Source organism: Rhinoderma darwinii, chromosome 1, assembly GCF_050947455.1.
Source record: "Rhinoderma darwinii isolate aRhiDar2 chromosome 1, aRhiDar2.hap1, whole genome shotgun sequence".
In the NCBI taxonomy this organism is placed as follows: domain Eukaryota; kingdom Metazoa; phylum Chordata; class Amphibia; order Anura; family Rhinodermatidae; genus Rhinoderma; species Rhinoderma darwinii.
Genome location: NC_134687.1, coordinates 551019196 through 551040078, shown reverse-complemented (window position 1 = coordinate 551040078; position 20883 = coordinate 551019196). Strand labels below are relative to the sequence as shown.

At 41.7% G+C, this 20883-nt stretch overlaps 2 protein-coding genes across 5 annotated transcripts in view; both read left to right on the top strand.

Moving 5' to 3' along the window:
• Window positions 1–8912, top strand: part of ZFYVE16 (zinc finger FYVE-type containing 16) — an 86572-nt gene extending 77660 nt beyond the window's left edge. For 3 of the 4 annotated variants that reach the window (XM_075837889.1, XM_075837879.1, XM_075837859.1), the window contains one exon: window positions 546–861. In XM_075837889.1, the coding sequence (XP_075694004.1) occupies window positions 546–707 (162 nt within the window). In that variant the 3' untranslated portion in view covers window positions 708–861. Of the gene's footprint in view, window positions 1–545; window positions 862–8016 lie in introns of those variants that run through there. The other variant, XM_075837869.1, reaches the window with a different exon arrangement.
• Window positions 8913–11424: 2512 nt separating this feature from the next.
• FAM151B (family with sequence similarity 151 member B) overlaps window positions 11425–20883 on the top strand; it is a 74281-nt gene continuing 64822 nt past the window's right edge. The window contains exons 1-2 of the mRNA XM_075837842.1: window positions 11425–11587; window positions 20402–20527. Coding sequence (XP_075693957.1) covers window positions 11434–11587; window positions 20402–20527 — 280 coding nt within the window. The 5' untranslated portion in view covers window positions 11425–11433. The remainder of the gene's footprint in view (window positions 11588–20401; window positions 20528–20883) is intronic.

Below are 20883 nucleotides of genomic sequence, written 5' to 3'. Positions count from 1 at the left end.
GCGATCAGAGCCTTACATGTTTTCATTGGAGCAAGGGGGATAAATGATCCCTCTGTAGGGTTGCCAATAAACTTTACGGGTGGTTAGCAACCCTAAACGACTTTTAATACTGTATCCCCAAGTGGCTGTTATTTCCATATCACTAGGTTTGCCATGCCAGAAAGTTTCCGATCGTGCCCTTTCCCCACACTGGCTTGAGTTTGCAAGGGATGTGGCTTAGCGAGAGAGGGGCATGGTCTAGTGGAAAGGGGCGTGACTTAAAATGCTACACTCTGTGCCAAAAATGCGCCAAAAGTTTGCCACAAATAACTGGCATAAACTAAGCTAATGAATAGGTGCTATAGGGAGGAAAAAAGCGTCTAGCGAGATGCGCCAAATTTATCATACAGCATGCACCACTTAGACAAGGCAGTCAGAAAATGTGCCAAGTTTATCAAAGACTTGTACAGTATCAGTAAATCTGGCCAACTGTGTTTTTTATATTATCGTTTTTTCCTAATGATACAATATACTTTTAAATGTTTCTTTCTTTGTCTTCTGTTCAGGTGGAGTATCGTGCAGGATCAGGTGGTCAGCCTCTCCCTCAACTGTACTTGAATGACCTAGACAGTGCGCTCATCCCAGTCATCCACAACCGGACCTCAGACACCAGCATTTTACCTCTGGTAATGGAACTGATCTTCTTCTTGATAGAGAGCCTTAGTTAGTGTAATCTTATGTATCAACTTACTACTTGGTCATTTCCTGGCATGGGCTCTCACCAGTTTTTTTTACTAGCTTGTCCATAAGCCTGTCAGAAGATTTTGGACATCAAGTGCTTTTATACTGAGAATTCATTGCTATAAACCATTGTAGAAACAATCTGTCTGTGATGCTCTCCATCCTCATTGTACCACAAGACCGACCTGAGCAAATTTATGTGCAAACAAAGGCGGAGATTTAAAATTTGTAGTGTTGCCCAAAAGCACCGCGGTCTTAGCTATTCCTGTGCATGCCTCATGCACTTGTTTGTTTCCACGTGACTGTGGCATTATTCAAGCTTTTTCCTTGTGAACGTCTGAGTGGCTGACAATTGTTTAAATCAATCTAACAGAAGTATAAAGAAGACCGCAGAGAAAGTAAAGAAATTTCACATGCTTGTACCCCATACTAATTTTACAATATAAAGACTGATTTTACAGTCCTTTATATTGAGGACCACTGAGTGATCTGTAAAATAAACTGGTATTAAAGATAGTTCAAACTAAAAAAGTAATTATAGGATGTTGGTAGTAAAGGAAGCGACCGAGGAGATGAGGGGGTCTCTCTGTTTCTCTGTGTCCCTACAATGAGAGTTGAGTTTTTCTCTGAAAACGGTGGCCCAGGTTAGCCTAATAATATCCCTACACTTGGTTTACATACTGGCTGCCCACAATGCATTGTTTTTTTCCAGAAATCACTTTACTCTTGCCTGTATCAGGTATTGCAGCTCAGCCCCATGAACTTGAATAGGGATGAGCTGCAGTGTCAGGCACCACTAATGGACAAGTGGTGCTGGAAGAAAGGCAATACCTTTTTATTTTCTAATGTTATACGGCTCCTTTAAATCTTTGACACTGATGAAATGAACACGTTCATGGAAATGTGTAAGGATAGAATCTATGGCTGGACACCCTTTCAAGACAAATAGTTGACTTTTTAGGGACACTATGAGGAAATGATAGGGTCACTTTTCTGCACCTTGACCACATTAGGCTACTATTACCCTATCTAATATCAGATCTAACCATGGCCATTCATTTAGGGCTTACTCGGTGTTCCTTTAGTATCTTCTGCTTCACCCTAATGACAACTCTTCATAAAACGGAATAAGAACAGGTTTGTCGTCCACTATGATCTTAAAATACCAAAAAACACAATGTTCTGGATTATCTTCGTCCTGTGGTGTGATGGGTGGTACATATTAAATAAAGCCGTGAACTGATATAATCTTTCACCCAGTGTTTACTGGTTGGCACAATTTAAAGCTGTAGCCATATATGTCATTGGATATTTCATCGGATAACTTCTACTGTATCTTTTCTCTAGTGGAAATTTTGTCCTGATATTCACCATTATTTAGAGCGAGCGCCTATAAATTTATAAGCAAACCGCATGTACTCGGTGTGGACGCACTAACACTAAAACACTACATTTGTAGATATGTTTGTTGTATCCTTTTAAAGGGATACACAAATTGTTGTATGTTGTTCGAATCCTTGAATATAACAAGGTATGGCTGTAAAAGAAACGGCTAAACAATAGGACTGCACTAAATAATTCTCACGCTGTGTGATCTTGAGTTTTGGAGGTTAGCCATTACAGCAACTATGGTGCAATATATGAATATAAAGCTTCTGGCGCTCCTTCTGCCATTGTTACTACACTGCTGGATCAGTTTTTCACATCAAACAAGCGAGGCTGGTTTTTCGAGCCTGGGCTGTAAATTTATTGCATGTAGAAGTTGCGTGTGTCGTCATTTTCAAGGCTTAACAAGTGTTATGTATTTCATTCTTTTATATTTCATTTTGATATGTAAAGATGTCTCCCGTCTCTAGCAGAGTAAAATACAGCCTGTGTAGAGCGATAAGGTTTATCATCATAACTTTATATTCTAAAAGCTATATTTAGATACTACATTGCCGTATGAAATAAATAATTGAATTCACTTTGTATATTTATAATTACACAAGCAATAATTTGGAAAAGGCACACCTATATTTTTCTATTGCATTTATTTGTCATTGCATAGTGTATCTCGTTCAGTTAAGTCATGTATAATAATAAAAATTTAAAAAAACAAAAAAACATTCATATGCAAAAACTTCTTTGCTGAAGAGGTCATCAAAATGTAGTATTCCTTCCCAATGATTGCTGATTGTTCTATTGGTTTGCACGGGCTGTCTAACGCTATTTTCTTTTGGCCGCAAGAACATTCTTCGGTTTGGTAAACCTTTGCTAGTAATTTTTTTTTATTTTTTTTTTGGGAATCTACAAGGCACAAGTAAGATGCAATATATTAAGGTAAAAAAAGAATAACACTTTAGGTTTTGGCTTAGCACCTCATCTTACTCATGGTGCCTTATATCCTTCTTTTGGCTCCTGTGCATAGATTCCCAGTTTAGTCTCTGTTCAGTAGTGCAGACCCCAGGGAGTGTGTCCCTTGCCACCCCCTTATTACAAACAACGCAGCGTCTGACTGTAGTGGTGCGTGACGTGCTCCTCTTGAACTCGCCACACACATTAGATAAAAGTTATAACTTTTTTTGGTGGCATCAGGTATCTAGTGTATATGGGGTCTCCCAACACTCCCCTGATGAAAGATGTCGAGGGAAAGAAGGATTGGGCATGTTAAAATGTATTCCCACCAGAGAGAAGCAGTGGTTCTTTCCCCTGCCCATTGAAAAAACATGCATGCTCAGCTGGGGAATGGGAATAGCTGTCAGGAATCAGCCAAACGCTCATTCGTCTATCAAGTGTATGGCCAGCTGTAAAAGAGGACCTGTCATTTGGTTAGCCTGAAAGGGAACCTGTCAGTAGGTTTGGAGCCACTAAACCATCAGCATGCCGTTATGAAGCTGGGGTTTAGCGTTCCCAATTTGCCTCCGTCAAAAACAGAAGTTTATGGAATAGTTAGTAGAGTAAATTACAATTTACCGAAATGAGTCTGGGTAAGGAGTACTGTGGCATCGCATGAAGGTGAGGACAGGGCACTTCGCTTCATTGCGTATGTGCAGTGCACTGTCCTCAACTTCTCATGCGAATGTGCCCGATGCCGCTCCTGGTCTCCTCTCGGTAAGTTGTAATTTACTACCACGTTTTTGAGGTAGGCATGTTTGGAACACTAAACCCCAGCTTCAGAACGGCATGCTGGTGGTTTAGTGGCTCCAAACCTACTGGCAGGTTCCCTTTAAGCTGACCATGCACATTTGATGGTCTATTGCCTGTGGAACATGCTTTGTCTCCCTTCAAGGAAATAAAAGATCAACGAAATTGGATTTTTCTTTTCTACGTAGAAATAACATGACTATTCGGCCTGGTAAAGGGGGAGGAGTTGTCAGCCTAGCTAAAACGTAATTTAGCCAATTAGGTATCCTATGTCTATGATTTGCCAGTAACCATAAAGCCCATGAAAGGGTTGCATTCAATTTAGTCAACAGGGCACGTGATCTTTGTAAAACTTGATGCACTGACCTCCATGACCTTGGCTGTTGGGGAGGGTTGATTAATCTTATACATGTGTGATGAGTTTATATAGTCAACCTTATGTAAAGCTTGCCCTTGCCCAGCAGCGTTCTCTGACCTCAGTCCTCGGGCACCTCATTTTAACGAAGTCTTTATCATCAAGTATAAGGACTATTTGTTCTCAATTTGTTTAGAGATATCTATTAATAAGTACAGAATCGCTTTAATTTACAGTTGGCTGCCCCTTCAAAAACAATGTAAGTCATTATTCATGACCATGTAATGTATTTGTTCACCATGTGCCTTGCATTTCAGTGACATCATCAGTCCATTCAGGCCTTTCATGCACACGACCGTATGGGTTTTTACTGTCCGCAAATACAGATCCGACTGATCTGGGTACACATCCGTAGCCGTCCGCAATGCGGAAGCGCCCATAGACTTCTATGGGCGAGTCCGTACCGCAATTGCGTACAAGAATAGGACAGGTTCTATAATTTGCGGATCATTCCTATGGCCCGGACACACATCCGTAAACACACGGAAAGGTGTCCGTGGCCAATAGAAATGAGTGGGTCCGCAAATTCATCCGTAATTACGGATGACAACTGGTCGTGTGCGCGGGGCCTCACTGTGTGTGGACAAGTTCATTTTATTCAGGTACTCTCGAAAGCTTCAAGGTGTTTCTAAGAGAGGTTTTTCAGATTGTAATTAAAGTTTAATCATTCAATAATGAAATGTTTTTCCATTTGCTAATATACTTTGTTTCAGTTCCTCGCCAGTTTTAAGGTTTGTGCCAGCCGTCAGTAAGAGGAGATCAATGTCAATGTAATGAGTAGGAATATTCTCGTTTACATCCAGAGGCTAAAAACACTACAGAACTAAGACCAAAGAGTTTGCTACAGTTGTATTTAGATCACAGTAGATTAGACCGCATCAGCAGCACAAATCTCTGAGCTGATAGTTTGCTACAATGTATCAGTGCAGATAACCTGTATCATTCTGCTGTTTAAGGCATTTTTTGCTCACAGTGGACTGGATACAACTAGGTTACTTTCCGCAGTGATAACTATTAAGTCTTCATCAGACTTCAGCCTCTGGATGTAAGCTAGATTCCCATTCATGGGATATTGAAAATTCAAGAAACGCTGCGGCCAATTGACTGCTGTTTAGTCAACAGGCAAATATGAAACGCACTACAGATGGTACGTTTTTTTTTTTGTTGTTGCGTATTTTTGGATCCATGGCATTTTCCATACACTTCTAGGTAGGAAATAAAAGACGCCTGAAAAAGCATGGAAGTGTTTGTGAATAAAATGCCAATTTTTTTTATTTTTTTTACATGCCCAAAAAAAAACATACAAAAAAATGTGCGAAGGTAGCCTTACAGATCCCTTTTTTTTTTTTAACCAAACACTTGTCCAGGTTTAGGATAAAAGGTCTGCTCTTTTTCCACTAACAGCGCCACTCTTGTCTATAGGTGCTGTCTGGTATTGCATCTCAGCCCCATTCATGTGTATACCGGATACAGACCATTGACAAATTTTCTAATCCTTGGAAACCCTTTTAAGTAGATATTTCTACCCAAATGAAGTAAAGGGAGAGTGATAAGTGGTAAAAAAACAAAACTTTCTTATTTACATGTTCTCTAGACTATTGATTAAAGTATTTTATAGAAAAATCTTAAAGTATTAGGATTTATTGTTGGTTCAGGTTTCTATGAATTTCATCCTAGACAAGCTGTGGTTGTGGATCGATATATACTGTAGCAGTCTATATCTACACCATTCATTATTACCGTAGTCATTCTCACAAGGTATGGTCATCTAAAGCTTCCATGGCCAAGCCATGCTGGACTGAATTATCTAGAATGGTTTCCTACTAACCAACTAGTTTAATATACAGATTAATTTCTGGCAGTAGCATGGCATGGATTTAATCTAGGTAGACTAGCATTGTGTATGAAGTGAAGACCAATACAATAAACTGATGCTTTTAAAGAAAAACTAATTTCAAGCTATGCAAGTTTTTTTTTTTTTTTTTTCCATAAGACCAATAGGTTTCCTAAGCTGCGGGCAGTCCATGGCTTTTCAGTGGTTTAAAATCTCTTGTAACGTTTACAAACTTTTCTGTAGCATTTGTTTTATACTGAATCTCTGTACGTTTATGTACTAACATGTAGGGAGGGACCTGTGGGGCTCCATGTTTGCTGCAATACCATGTGCATGGACCCGTAACCTGTACAGCCTGTATTATAGGCCAGAATTGCATTTACATTCTGCTGTTTATCATTAGAATAAGCTTGTCACTAGACACAAACCTAACAGCTTTGGGACAGATTACTATACAATATCTGGTGAAACAGGACACTTCCGTGAATGCAAATTAACAGCGCAAGCTTTGCACAGACATTGATCCAGCAAAAAAAAGCTGGAAGATTTCAGCTCTGAAGCCTGGAGAATTGTAAATGGAGCTGTAAAGTATAATACTGTCTGTAAACCAGGAGTACAGTATAAGTTATGTGCAACATATTTACAAACATTGTTCACAGATGCCTTTTACGTACTTTTTTTTAACTTTATATTCGCATAGGCAAAGCATGAACCACACATATTCCGATATATTCTGTATAAAGCTCAGGATTTCTGTATCTTACACAGTCTCTGAACATTTTCTACCATTGTAAATATATAAAGCATCTTTGCGCCGCTGATACATGTCAGTAATGCAGAGGGGTGAGGATATTGAATATATATTTTTTGAGTATGGAACCTCTAGCACGTCTTGTGCTCATTCGAACCTTTTATCCAATGGTCTATTTACACGACTGGATCAGAAGTCTGTTTCTCCTTTGCATATTTCCAAAAGGCAAGGTTTTCCTACTTCATTAAAAAAGGTATCGCCGACTTAAAGGAGTATTACGCTTTCAGCAAATAAAGGCTATTCTTTGTATAATGAAAAGTCATACAATATTCCAGTATACTTTGTGTATCAATTCTTCACTGTTTTCAAGATCACTGCTTGCTGTCATTCAATGCGAACCTTTATTATTTACTTCCAGTGGTTAAAAATCTGCCCTATTCATGAGATGGACATAGTTGTACAGTCCGTTACAGAACACACCTCTGATACTGATACGGGCCGTGCACCTGTATGTCCATCACATGACCAGGACAGATTTTCATCCAATAGAAGTAAATAATGATGGCGCCCACCGCGTGAAAGCCGAGATCTTGAAAACCCGTGAGGAATTGGTGCTGAAAGTGCATTGGAAAATCGTATAACTTTATAAAAAGTATAACCTGTGTTTGCTGAAACCGGAATACCCCTTTTATGTTTCACCAATGTAAATTAGGTTACATTTTTGTGTTGGTTACTTTTTTCTGTTGTTATGCAAATTGTTTGCATATCTTTATATATTGGCTATACTGTTATAAATCCGAATTTTTCATCAAACACCGATAATTTATTTCTTTTGTGTTTTAAGTGTTAAGATTTTTAATTTTCATATTCGTGTACGTGTTGAGAAACTGGCCCGGGGCATTAAAAAATGTTTATTAACGGAAGAATAATTAGAAAAAACCAAAGGCACAAAATAGTGATAGAAGCAGAAAGGAGTAAGCGGAATATTTCTATATGTGATTGTAACGGTTGGGAAACCATTTTAAGTATTTTTTTTCTGTTGCATTTGTCTTTTTTGTTTTTTTTCGATAACTTGTAACGTGTTAATTGTACAATAAAGAAATTTGTATTTAATAAACTGCAAATAAATGTTATTCAGTCCAGTTGTTCTGTTTGTATTTGTTAATGCAGATCTGAGCTGGAGCCATAAAGTAGACCTCATACGTATTCTGGACATGTAGGCACTCCGTGTGCCCGCCACCATGAGGCACCTTTGAAGCATCGGTTCCAGAAAAAAAATACAGCCATTTATTTTTCACACGGAGTACGCCTGTAATTATATAGGCACTCTATTCATCCGACATGGATATGGCCATATATGCAAAAGCAAAGAGTTCAGGCATCTGTGTAGCATCCAGCAGCGGTGACCTATGTAAGTGGATATGCACTTTCTTGTGGTTTTCGGAATGGTCCTTTTCCATTCTGCAGAAGTGCTGGTAGCAGAAGCTTCTCCAGATGTTCCTGCCCTGCACTATAAGGGTGAAACGGCAGCTATTACCAGGGGCCCACCCACACAGCTGAGCTGCCTGCTGCGGCTGCCGCCCTTCTTCACTGCCCAGTAGATTCACAGTCCCGCTCTATCCAACTTGGCGCCCACCGCCAGTCGCCATGATCCATCCTCTTACTAATAAGATGTAGAAGCTTCGGAGGAGACAAATGGGTGCGCAGTGCTGAAGCCGGCCGTACTCCCTCTTGTCAGGTTCTTTCTCTATACTGCAGTCTGTGCTCTTCTGCTGACAGGCTGTCCCTCTGTTGTTATGTGCTGCTCCCAGAAATAAATTCTGAGGGGGGGGACGGGGGACACAAACAATGGTACCACATGCACATAAGTAGTAAATGTAGGATGGAGGCGGTGGAAGTATCAGACCGCAGATCAGACACCAACATTAATATGACTTCAGGTCACGTTCTAAAAGCGCACCTCCAGTTCTACAAGGAAATGATTGTCTTGTTTGCAAATTGTAGTGTAAGGGTTTGCAATCTAATAATTTCCTAAGTCATTGTGGTAGGGTATATTGGCTTTAGGCTGGGTTCACACGAGCACATTAACGTCCGTAATGGACGGACGTATTTCGGCCGCAAGTCCCGGACCGAACTCCGTGCAGGGAGCCGGGCTCCTAGCATCGTAGTTATGTACGATGCTAGGAGTCCCTGCCTCTCCGTGGAACTACTGTCCCGTACTGAAAACATGATTACAGTACGGGACAGTTGTCCTGCAGAGAGGCAGGGACTCCTAGCGTCGTACATAACTATGATGCTAGGAGCCCGGCTCCCTGCAGTGTGTTCGGTCCGGGACTTCTGGCCGAAATACGTCCGTCCATTACGGACGTAACATGCTCGTGTGAACCCAGCCTTATACTGCAGCACTGGCCTACACTTCTGTACACATGTTTGTGGTTGTATACAGAGGTGTAGCTAGGTTCTCCTGCACCTTGGCCAAAGATCGTTCGGTGCCCCCCCCCCCCCCCCAACTGCTTTCCCAACATCTCCTTCCCTCTCACCATGTTTACTTTCTCTACCAATGAGGTGTCTTTTTATTTTACATTTTTTTTCATTTTATGTAACTCTGGCATAAAACCATTCCACATTTTACAAGCAATCTAGTTATACAAGGTAGTTAACAAAATGATAAATTAAAAGAAAATAAATTAGAGGTCCGTGCCTGACCAAAACAAATTGTATTACTGAGGCTAATGAGACTGTATGGTGACATAATGAACAGCCTCCTCTTGTTGATAGTGCCACATACCCCCCCCCCCCCGTAAATAGTGCCACACACCCCCCCCCCCTGCCGTTTATGCACCAAAAATTGCATCAAAAACTAATGCTTTAAATGTTCTATTGACATCAATGGGAAAGTGGATTGTAGTGCATACGACGCGTTTTTTTTTTTTTAAGTGCATGTGTTTAAAAAAAATGCGTGTAAAAAAAAAAAGTGTCCGGTCCATTCTTTGGCATGTGCCAAAAACGCTCCTAATTCCCATAATCAATGGGAGTCCTAATTATGTGCTGAAAACATACACAAAACGTGTTAAATACACCTGTATTTTAAAAAACTAGCGTTTTGATACATTTACATTGTTTTTTTTCTTTTGAGTACCGTGTGAACAAGGGCTTGTTCCGCATCTGGAGGAGCTTCTGACGTTACGGTCCGTGGACAGGGACATCAGCGGCTCCCTCTAGGAGGGGAATACCCGCTTGGCAAAGCTCCAGGAGGAGTTATTTAGGCTATGTTCACACTGAGTATTTTGGGGGAGGAATATCTGCCTCAAAATTCCGTTTGGAACTTTGAGGCAGATATTCCTCTCCCTGCACGCCGATTTTCGCCCGCGGCCATTGAGCGCTGCGGGCATAAAACAGCGAGAAATACGCTTTTTCCTGCCTCCCATTGAAGTCAATGGGAGGTCGGAGGCGGAAGCGCCCGAAGATAGGGCATGCCGCTTCTTTTTCCCGCGAGGCAGTTTTACTGCTCGCGGGAAAAAGACGCCGACGCCTCCCATTGAAATCAATGGGAGGCGTTCTCGGGCCGTTTCTGCCGAGTTTTGCGACGCGGTTTCCGCGTCAAAAAACTCGGCAAAATACCCCGTGTGAACATAGCCTATGGCAGAGGAGGGGGCGGATAGTTTCCAGCTCTGCCATAATAGTTAATTGAATACTGCAGTTGCCAGGACTGTCTCTACATTCTGGACAATCCTGGCAAATTCGGGACTGTTGGCAACTATGCCCATGAAGCCTGGCCTGGCGCCCCCCCTTTCTTCCCTCCAAGATGTGCTGGGGCACAGCCCATGCCCTTCCTGCTCCCCAAACCCCCCCCCCCCCAGCTACGCCCCTTATAGAGCATATATTTCTTATGCATTTGTAAAAAAAAAAAAAATTTACATACAGTTACTGCATTCTCTATATGGGGGAAGTGAATGACCTATATAGGAGTGGCCTTTGGTCGTACAATTAATAGATTCCCACTTGCTTGTTTTGGACTCGTGAGCCGTTCTACGTCCGTAATTGACGGACGTATTTCGGCCGTAAGTCCCGGACCGAACACAGTGCAAGGAGCCGGGCTCCTAGCATCATACTTATGTACGACGCTAGGAGTCCCTGCCTTGCTGCAGGACAACTGTCCCGTAGTATAATCATGTTTACAGTACGGGACAGTTGTCCTGCAGCGAGGCAGGGACTTCTAGCATCGTACATAAGTATGATGCTAGGAGCCCGGCTCCCTGCACTGTGTTCGGTCCGGGACTTGCGGCCGAAATACGTCCGTCAATTACGGACGTAATTAGTGTGTGTGCACACAGCACATCAAATCTAGTAAACTCAAGAGGAATTTTATGAAGTTACAGGTCTGTCCACACGAGGGCGTGCTATAACTATCATACCTAGAACTAAGCTGTGTGTATAGAGGGAGGCCGCGTGATTGGCTATAGCTAAGAAAGTAACAGGTTTGTCCACACGGGGGCGGCACGTAGTACTGTGTGTATGGTGGAAGGCCGCGTGATTGGCTGTGTGCGGTGTATCTCCGCCTTCTTCCTGGATCAGCACTACGTCTGGATGGGTGCTGTGTACGGCTGGACATGTACGAGGAAATCTCTGCGGGGCAGTAAGTCGTGGCTGTGTATCGCTGGCTGCACAGCTGTACTGCTCGTCACATATTACCGCATGTGCTGTGCACAACCTCCGGGTCTAACTATGGACAAGAGCCGCGGTAAGGATCTGCACATTCACGTGACGCTACAGGTGTCGGTGGTGTCTCAGTAGCAATATACTGGGATCATCCCTCAGTGTGTCGCAGCGATAACTTCTCCCTGCGACATTATTTAACTATCGTTTGGCTGTGAGCGGTTTTATGCATATGGCATATTTCCTTCCACTCAGAATGTTCAGTGTAAAAGCTTATATGTAGTAAAAAGTCATCCCTACACGGGGTAGATAGAGAAATATACACTATAAAGCAATAAATTACTTGTAGAGTCTTCAGAATACAAAATAGGAAAACACAAAAAGACCGATGTGGTTCGCAACGTTACGTCATTCATGCGACATGCGGTTACAAGAGCTTACAATCTATGAAGTTGAAGAATCCCTAAACCAGGGGCACTAGATCTATTTAATGATGTGCACATCGGGATTCCAGCAGGGTGCCCTTCATTTTATATAGGGTCAGTTCACGTGGGAAATTGCGTCAGAATCCGCCCCACATCGCTTTTAATGGGAGGCAGAGGCGTTTTTTTTCTTTCCCAGGCTGCTCGCCGAAAAATAAAAAGCGCAATTCTGCTTCATTGAGCGGTTTCCGCCTCTGACCTCCTATTGAAATCAATGGAAGGCAGAAAAAGCCAGCGCCGCACGTTTCTGAGAGTTCTTTTTTTTGCAGCGTTTTTGCATTAGATTCAACGGCCACGGGCGAAAAATGCTGCAAGAAACTTGGAAAAAAGTGTTAATGCTACGCTGGCAGTTCAATATCTGTCTCGGCAGATTTTATTTTTTTTCTGCCTGCAAAAAACAGTGTGAATAAGGCCCTGTTTAGGGCCAGTTCACAATGAGTTTTTTTCCGCGGCAACCGCGTCGGAAAACGTTCCAAAAAATGACCGAAAATAACTCCCATTGATTTCAAGGCGAGGCGGAGGCGTTTTTTTCCCGCGAGCGGAAAAACCGGCTCGCGGGAAAAAGAAGGGACATGCCCTATCTTCGGCCGTTTACGCTTCTGACCTCCCATTGACATCAATGGGAGGCAGAAGAAGCGTATTTCGCAACGTTTTTTGCCCACCGCGTTTAATGGCCGCAGGCAAAAAACGCCACAAAAATCGGCGTGCAGGCAGAGCAATATCTGCCTCAAAATTTCAAACAGAATTTTGAGGCAGATTTTACTCCTCCAAAAAACTCCATGTGGTGAACCCAGCCCAAGCCCTCGTTCACACAGAGTTTTTTGCAGGAGGAAAATTCTGCCTCAAAATTCCGTTTGGGATTTTGAGGCAGATTTTGTCCTGCCTGCACGTCGTTTGCCGCGATTTTCACGGCGTTTTACGCCCGCGGCCATGAAGTGCTACGGGCAAAAAACTCAGAAATACGCTTTCTCTGCCTCCCATTGATGTCAATGGGAGGTCAGAGGCGTAAACGTGCGAAGATAGAGCATGTCCCTTCTTTCTCCCGCGAGGCGGTTTTACCACTCGCGGGAGAAAACCGCCTCCCATTGAAATCAATGGGAGGCATTTTCGGCCAGTTTTTGACGAGTTTTGCGGAGCGGTTTCTTCTCCAAAAAGCTTGTCAAAATACTCCGTGTGAACAGGCTCTTACAGTTTTTTTGCGGGCAGAAAAAATTTGCCTCATTAGGCCTTATTCACACAAACGTATTTCACGTCCGTGTTACGTGCCTAAAAACAACGGACGCCACACGAATCTATGCAATTCAATGGGGCCATTCAGGCATTCCGTGTTTTTCACGCAGCGTGTGCCCCCTGCGTGAAACTCACTGCATGTCCTATGCTTGTGCGGTTTTTGCGCATCGCGCACCCATTGAAGTCAATGCGTGCGTGAAAATCACAGACAGCACACGGATGCTAAAGAAATGATGAGAAAAAGAAAAACCTCCTTCAGTTTTTTTTTTTTGCTGACGGAAAAAACGAGTGACATACGCGCGTAAAAAACGCAGACGCGCACGGTACACGGATGTCATACAAAACTGCAATGCAAGAAAAACGCTGCATTTTTTACGCGCACAAAATGGACACGTTTGTGTGAAAAAGGGCTAATTCCTGCAGGAATTTTGAGACAGACTTTGAACCGCCTGTTCTCTTTTTTTTTTTTTTCCGTTCCTGCGGTTTTCTCTGCAGTTTTCACCCACGGCCTTTGAAGCTGATTGCGCCTCCCGTTGATTTCAATGGGAGGTCAGAGGTGGAAACCGCAGCAAAAAAGTACATGACGCTTTTTTTTCCAAAGAGCGGCAAAAGCCGACGGGGAAAAAAAAAGCCTCTGCCCAAAAAACTCAGTGTGAACTAGCCCTAGGGGTATGTTCACACGCTTAGGCTGGGTTCACACGACCATGTTACGTCCGTAAAGTACTTCTTTTTACGGAGCGTCCTTTTTACACTCCGTTTTTTTACAGCGACGCGTAAAATAAGGCTGGGTTCACACGACCTATTTTCAGGCGTAAACGAGGCATATTATGCCTCGTTCTACGCCTGAAAATAAGACTACAATACGTCGCCAAACATCTGCCCATTCATTTGAATGGGTTTGCCGACGTACTGTGCAGACGACCTGTTATTTACAGCTGTCAAACGACGACGCCGTAAATTGACTGCCTCGGCAAAGAAGTGCAGGGCACTTCTTTGCAACGTAATTTGAGCCGTTCTTCATTGAACTCAATGAAGAGCAGCTCAAGATTTACGAGCGTCACAGATGCCTCGCATAATACGAGGAGGAGCATTTACGGCTGAAACGACGCAGCTGTTTTCTTCTGAAAACAGTCTGTCATTTCAGCCGTAAATGACAGCTACCCTTAGGGTATGTGCACACGATGAGAGGCTTTTACGTCTGAAAAGACAGACTGTTTTCAGGAGAAAACAGCTGCCTCGTTTCACACGTAAAAGCTCCTCCTCGTATTATGCGAGGCGTCTGTGACGCTCGTATATCTTGAGCTGCTCTTCATTGAGTTCAATGAAGAACGGCTCAAATTACGTTGCAAAGAAGTGTCCTGCACTTCTTTGCCGAGGCACTCAATTTACGAGTCGTCGTTTGACAGCTGTCAAACGACAACGCGTAAATGACAGGTCGTCTGCACAGTACGTCGGCAAACCCATTCAAATGAATGGGCAGATGTTTGCCGACGTATTGTAGCCCTATTTTCAGGCGTAAAACGAGGCATAATACGCCTCGTTTACGCCTGAAAATAGGTCGTGTGAACCCAGCCTAAAGGCTCGTGGGAACAGAACATCGTAATTCCCATTGAAAGCAATGGGCAGATGTTTGTAGGCGTATTAGGGACGTTTTTCAGGTGTAATTCGAGGTGTAAAATGCCTGAATTACGTCCGTAAATAGGGCGTGTGAACATACCCTAAGTGTTGATTTATAGGCCCCATTTAGTAATTTTTTTCCTCCTTGCCATAGACCTACTAAATGTAGCATATGCTTTTAGCGATCGGTGGGGGTTTCAGTGCTCGGGCACCAGCTATCAAAACTTAGTTACCCTTTATTTCCCGCTTGGTGTTGCAGGTCAAGCTTATTTTTACCAGCAAAATTGTGTGGTCATAAGGGTATATTCATTATTGAACGCACAAACCAAAAAAAACCTGTTGTTTTCTACGTTACAGCGCCTATTAGATTAGGTAGGGGATAAGGCATTTGTAAACTGGTGACAGAGCCTCTTTAACCTCTTCCCGTGCTGCGTCGCAACTGTACGTCCTGGAGAGGGTTTGCTTCCCGCACCGGGACGTACAGTTGCGGAGCGGTTCCCGGGAACCGGGAGGTCAGCTGTCCCCGACAGCTGACACTCCAGTCTTGCCGGCCAACAGACCATCGCCGCTGATTTCGGCAATTAACCACATAAATGCGGCGACCGATTGTGATTGCTGCATTTAAGGGGTTTGAAGCACATCAGCAGCCCCCACAAAGTCATTGTGGGGGGCTGCCGATGCTTGTGGCAATCTGAGGCCAGACAATGACCTCCGGGTTGCCATGTACGGAAGCCTGAGAGGAGCAGCCTCCGGCTGGTCCTCCTAGGCTTCCTGTCAGTGTAAGGGCTTATTCAGACGAACGTATAATACGTCCGTGCTACGCGCGTGATTTTCACGCGAGTCGCACGGACATATGTTAGTCAATGGGGCCGTTCAGACTGTCAGTGATTTTCACGAAGCGTATGTCCGCTGCGTAAAACTCACAACATGTCCTATATTTGCCCGTTTTTCGTGCATCACGCACCCATTGAAGTCAATGGGTGCGTGAAAATCGCGCACGGTGCACGGACGCACTTCCGTGTGATGCGCGCTACAGTAGTCAAAACTATGAATGAAAACAGAAAAGCACCACATGCTGTTCTGTTTACAAACATAAAAACAGAGTGTCATAATGATGGAGGCTGCGCAGCCACACATCATATGCTGCTGACACACTGAGCTTTTGCGGACCATTTGCACTCGCAAAACTAACACGCTCGTGTGAATCCGGCCTAACTGTCACATCACAATGACAGTTAGAATACATTACACTACGTAGGTAGTGTAGTGTACTCTAGCAGCGATAAAAGCTGCAAGTCTAAATGTCCCCTATTGAGACAAGTAAAAAAAAAAAAAGGTAATAAAAATGTTTTAAAAAAAGTGTCAAAATAAGTTATAAGTTATATAAACAAAAAATGCTTTTTTTCCTATAGTAAGACTTTCATTATAGGAAAAAAATTAACACGTTAAAAAAGTACACATATTTGGTATCACAGCGTTCGTATCGACCCAAACTATAAAACTATAATGTTATTTTTCCCGCACGATGAACACCCCCAAAAAAAATTATAAAAAAAACTACACCAGAATCGCTATTTTTTGGTCACCCTCTCCCAAAATAGAGAATAAAAAGTGACCAAAAAGTCGCATGTACCCGAAAATAGTACCGATAAAGACTACAACCCGTCCTGCAAAGAACAAGCCCTTACACAGCTTTTTTGACTGAAAAATAAAAAAGTTATGGCTCTCAGAATATGGTGACACAGAAAATAAATGATTTTATAAATAAGTGATTTTATTGCGCAAACGCTGCAAAACATAAAGAAACCTATATACATATGGTATCGCCGTAATCGCACCGACCCGCAGAATAAAATATAATGGTCATTTATAGTGCACGGTGAACGCCGCAAAAAATAAAGAAACCTAAATACATATGGTATCGCCATAATTGTACCGACCCACAGAATAAAGTAAAATTGTCATTTATAGCACACGGTGAACTCTGAAAAAAAATAAACTAAAAAACATTCAGAATTGCTTGTTTTTCGTCACCGAGCTTGCAAAAAATTGAATAAAAAGTGATAAAAAAAATCTCATGTACCCCAAAATGGTACCAATGAAGACTACAGATTGTCCCGCAACAAATAAGCCCTCACGCAGCTCCGGTGGTGCAAAAAATAAAAAAGTTCTGGCTCTCAGAATGTGACTATGCAAAATGTGCGGATAAGATTGGGCTCCATTTATCAGTGCGACAACAGCCACACATCTATGAATTATTATTTATTTACCACATTATTATACCCTCTTATTATGCCCTAATGTACTCTGCCCAGCCCACATGTGCCCCCACATTATAAACTGAAATACCAGCAATACCCCAAACAGAACTAACAAGCTAAATCTGCGCTCCAAAAGCTGCTCCCTTCTGACCCCTGCAGCGTGCCCAAACAGCAGTTTGCGCCCACATATATGGCATTGCCATACCCGAGAGAACCCGCTTAATGTTTTAGGAGGTATTTGTCTTCAGTGGCACAAACTGGGCACAACATATTATGCACTAAAATGGCATATCCGTGGAAAATTGTAATATTCACTTTGAACCATCAGCTGTGCATTAACCCTTTGCGCACTATGACTTAATTGCACGTCATGGTGCGGGGGTTGATGTATGGAGCGGGCTGATGCGCTGAACCCGCTCCATAGGCTGCAGGTGTCAGCTGTGTATTGTGTATTACAGCTGACACCGAGGACTAACTGACAGGAACAGCGATCGTGCGGTTACAGAAGCCTGTAAAAATAACAATATACTGCAATACATTAGTATTGCAGTATAGTCTACCAGCGATCCAATGATCGCTGGTTCAAGTCCCCTAAGGGGGACTAATAAAATGTGTAGAAGAATTTAAAAAAAAATTTACTCACTACTAAAAACTTTAAGTAAAAAACCTTTTCCTATTTTTTTAATAAAGTAATGTAAAAAAAAGAAACAAAATTGGTATCGCTACGTCCGTAAAAGGCCGAACTATTACAATATACCATTATTTAACTCGCACGGTGAACACCTTATATAATTTAAACCGCCAAAATCGCAGTTTTTTTTGTCACCTTAGCTCTCAAAAAAAAATGTAATACAACTTTTTGATCACTTTTTATGTACCAAATAATGGTACCAATAAAAACTACAGCTCGTCCTGCAAAAAATAAGACGTCCCACCGCTCAATCAACCGAAACATAAAAAAGTTACGTCTCTCAGAATGTTGTGAAACAAAACAATTTTAACAATTAGATTTTTCTTTGTAAAAGTAGTATAATATAAAAAAATATATAAATTTGGTATCACCGTAATTGTATTGAACCGCTGAATAAAGTAAAGTTTTTGTTTTTACCGCACGACGAAAGCTGTAAAAACGAAACCCCCAAAAAATGGAATCAGATTTTTTTCCAATTTCAGCCCGCAAATAAAAAAATTTCAGTTTCCCAGTACATTTTATGGTACGTTAAATGGTGTCAATAGAAACTACAATTCCTCCCGCAAGAAATAAGCCCTCACATCACTCTACTGACAAAAAAGAAAAAAGTTATGGCTCTTGGAAGGCGGGGAGTGAAAAACGAAAATAAGAAAGCAAAAAATGGATCAGTCCTGAAAGGGTTAATTAATTTCTAATGAAAAAATGTATGAACACATGTGGGGTATTTCCGTACTCGGGAGAAATTGCTTTATAAAAAAAATTGTGTTTTTTTTTCTCTTATCCCTTGTGAAAATGAGAAAATTCAACATTTTAGTGGAAAAAATTGTGTATTCATGTTCGCGGCCTAATTCTAATAAATTCTGCAAAAAACCTGTCTGGTCAAAATGCTAACTATACCCCTAGAAAAATTCCTTGAGGGGTGTAGTTTCCAAAATGGGGTAACTTTTGGGGTGTTTCCACTGTTTTGGTCCCTCCTGGGCGTTGCAAACACGACTTGGCGCCGAAAACCATTCCAGCAAAATCTGTGCTCCAAAATCCAAATGGCGCTCCTTCCCTTCTGAGCCCTGCTGTGGGTCCAATCAGCAGTTTATTGCCACATGTGGGGTATTGCCGTAATTGGGAGACATTGCTTTACAAATGTTGGGGTGCATTTTCTTCATTATTCCTTGTGAATATTAAAAATTTTCATTTTTACAGACTAATTCCAATATATTTAGCGGAAAACCTGTGTGGTCAAAATGCTAACTATACCACTAGATAAATTTCTTGAGAGGCGTAGTTTCCAAAATGGGGTCACTTTTGGGGTGTCTCCACTGTTTTGACACCACAAGACCTCTTCAAACCTGACATGCTGCCTAAAATATATTCTAAAAAAAAGGAGGCCCAAAATCCACTGGGTGGGTCTTTGCTTCTGAGGCCGGTGTTTCAGTCCATTAGCACACTAGGGCCACATGTGGGATATTTCTAAAAACTGCAGAATCTGGGCAATAAAATATTGAGTTGCGTTTCTCTGGTAAAACCTTCTGTGTTACAATTTTTTTTTATTAGAAATGAATTTCGGCAAAAAAAATAAAATGTGTACATTTCACCCCTACATTGCTTTCATTCCTGTCAGACGCCTAAAGGGTTAAAACACTGTGAATGCTGATTCTAATACTTTGAGGGGTGCCGTTTTCAAAATTGGGTGATTTATGGGGATTTTCTAATATATAAGGCCCTCAAAGCCACCTCAGAACTGAACTGGTCCCTGAAATAATGGCCTTTTGAAATTTTCTTTAAAATATGAGAAATTGCTGCTAAAGTTCTAAGCCTTGTAACGTCCTAGAAAAATAAAAGTACGTTAAAAAAAACGATGCAAACATAAAGCAGACATATGGGAAATGTTAATTAGTAACTATTTTGCATGCTATTACTATCTGTTTTACAAGCAGATACGTTTAAATTTAGAAAAATTCTAATTTTCTCTAAATTTTTGTGTTTTTCAGAAATAAATACCAAATTTATCGACCACATTTTTTCACTAACATAAAGTACAATATGTCACAAGAAAACAACCTCAGAATCTCTTGGATAGGTAAAAGCTTTCCGGAGTTATTAACACATAAAGTAACACGTCAGATTTAAAAAAATCAGCTGTGTCCTGAAGGCCAAAACAGGCCGGGTCCTGAAGGGGTTAAAAGTGATTTCTTTCAAATAATCATCTTTAGTGTATTTGATACATTAATGCATGTACATTTTAAATCTCTTAGGGCATAGATAAAATATAACAGGAATTAATACTGGACAGCCCTTCGGACCTTAGTTAGGCCCCACTTGGTCAGTATATAGAACGTGATCCGCGGTATGCACATCATTATGTGGGAAGGTGTTACATAATTTTTTTGCTTTGTATTAGTTCTGTTGAGAATGTTATGAAAATTTACAAAATACTTTTATTTGTAACATTATTATCAAACTTCTTCCAGTGGAGGGGAACAAGTAACCAGGGAGATGTGAATGGATTTTGTCACAATCTTTACCTGTGTCCTCTTTTCACCTTCCTTGGAAATTTGAGTCCTGTACTTATGTCCTATTACTCTTCCGTGCAGATGATCATTGTTTTTTTTATATTTTATTAGATCCATGGAGCGAAAATATATTGGACTATTTCCTGAACAAGGACCTGATAAAATCCAGAGATGGAGTAGAAATAATCTGGGCGCATGCAGCAAACAACAAGGAAAAGTTACAGCAGGCTCTGCAGAGTGAGTAATGTATACGTACCAGATTTACATCTCCGGAGCCTGTAGGTGCAAAATGTTCTCCGGTAAAATTCTGACCCGCAAGCCCTTTTCACACAGAGATTTTTGCAGGCAGAAAAATCGGGCTGCAAAAAAAACGTGCCACAAAAAAAAACCAATTTCGGTTGTTTTTTGGCGCTAATTCCAACGCGGTTTTCGCATAACAGTCGGCATAAAAAAAACTCTGAACTGGGCCTAATGAAACAGTGACAGGACCAGCACTCCATTGAAACTCAAGAGATGACTGTTTGCAGTGCAATGTAACACCTTCCCACATAATCATGTGCATACCGGGGATGACGTTAGTTACTGACCAAGTA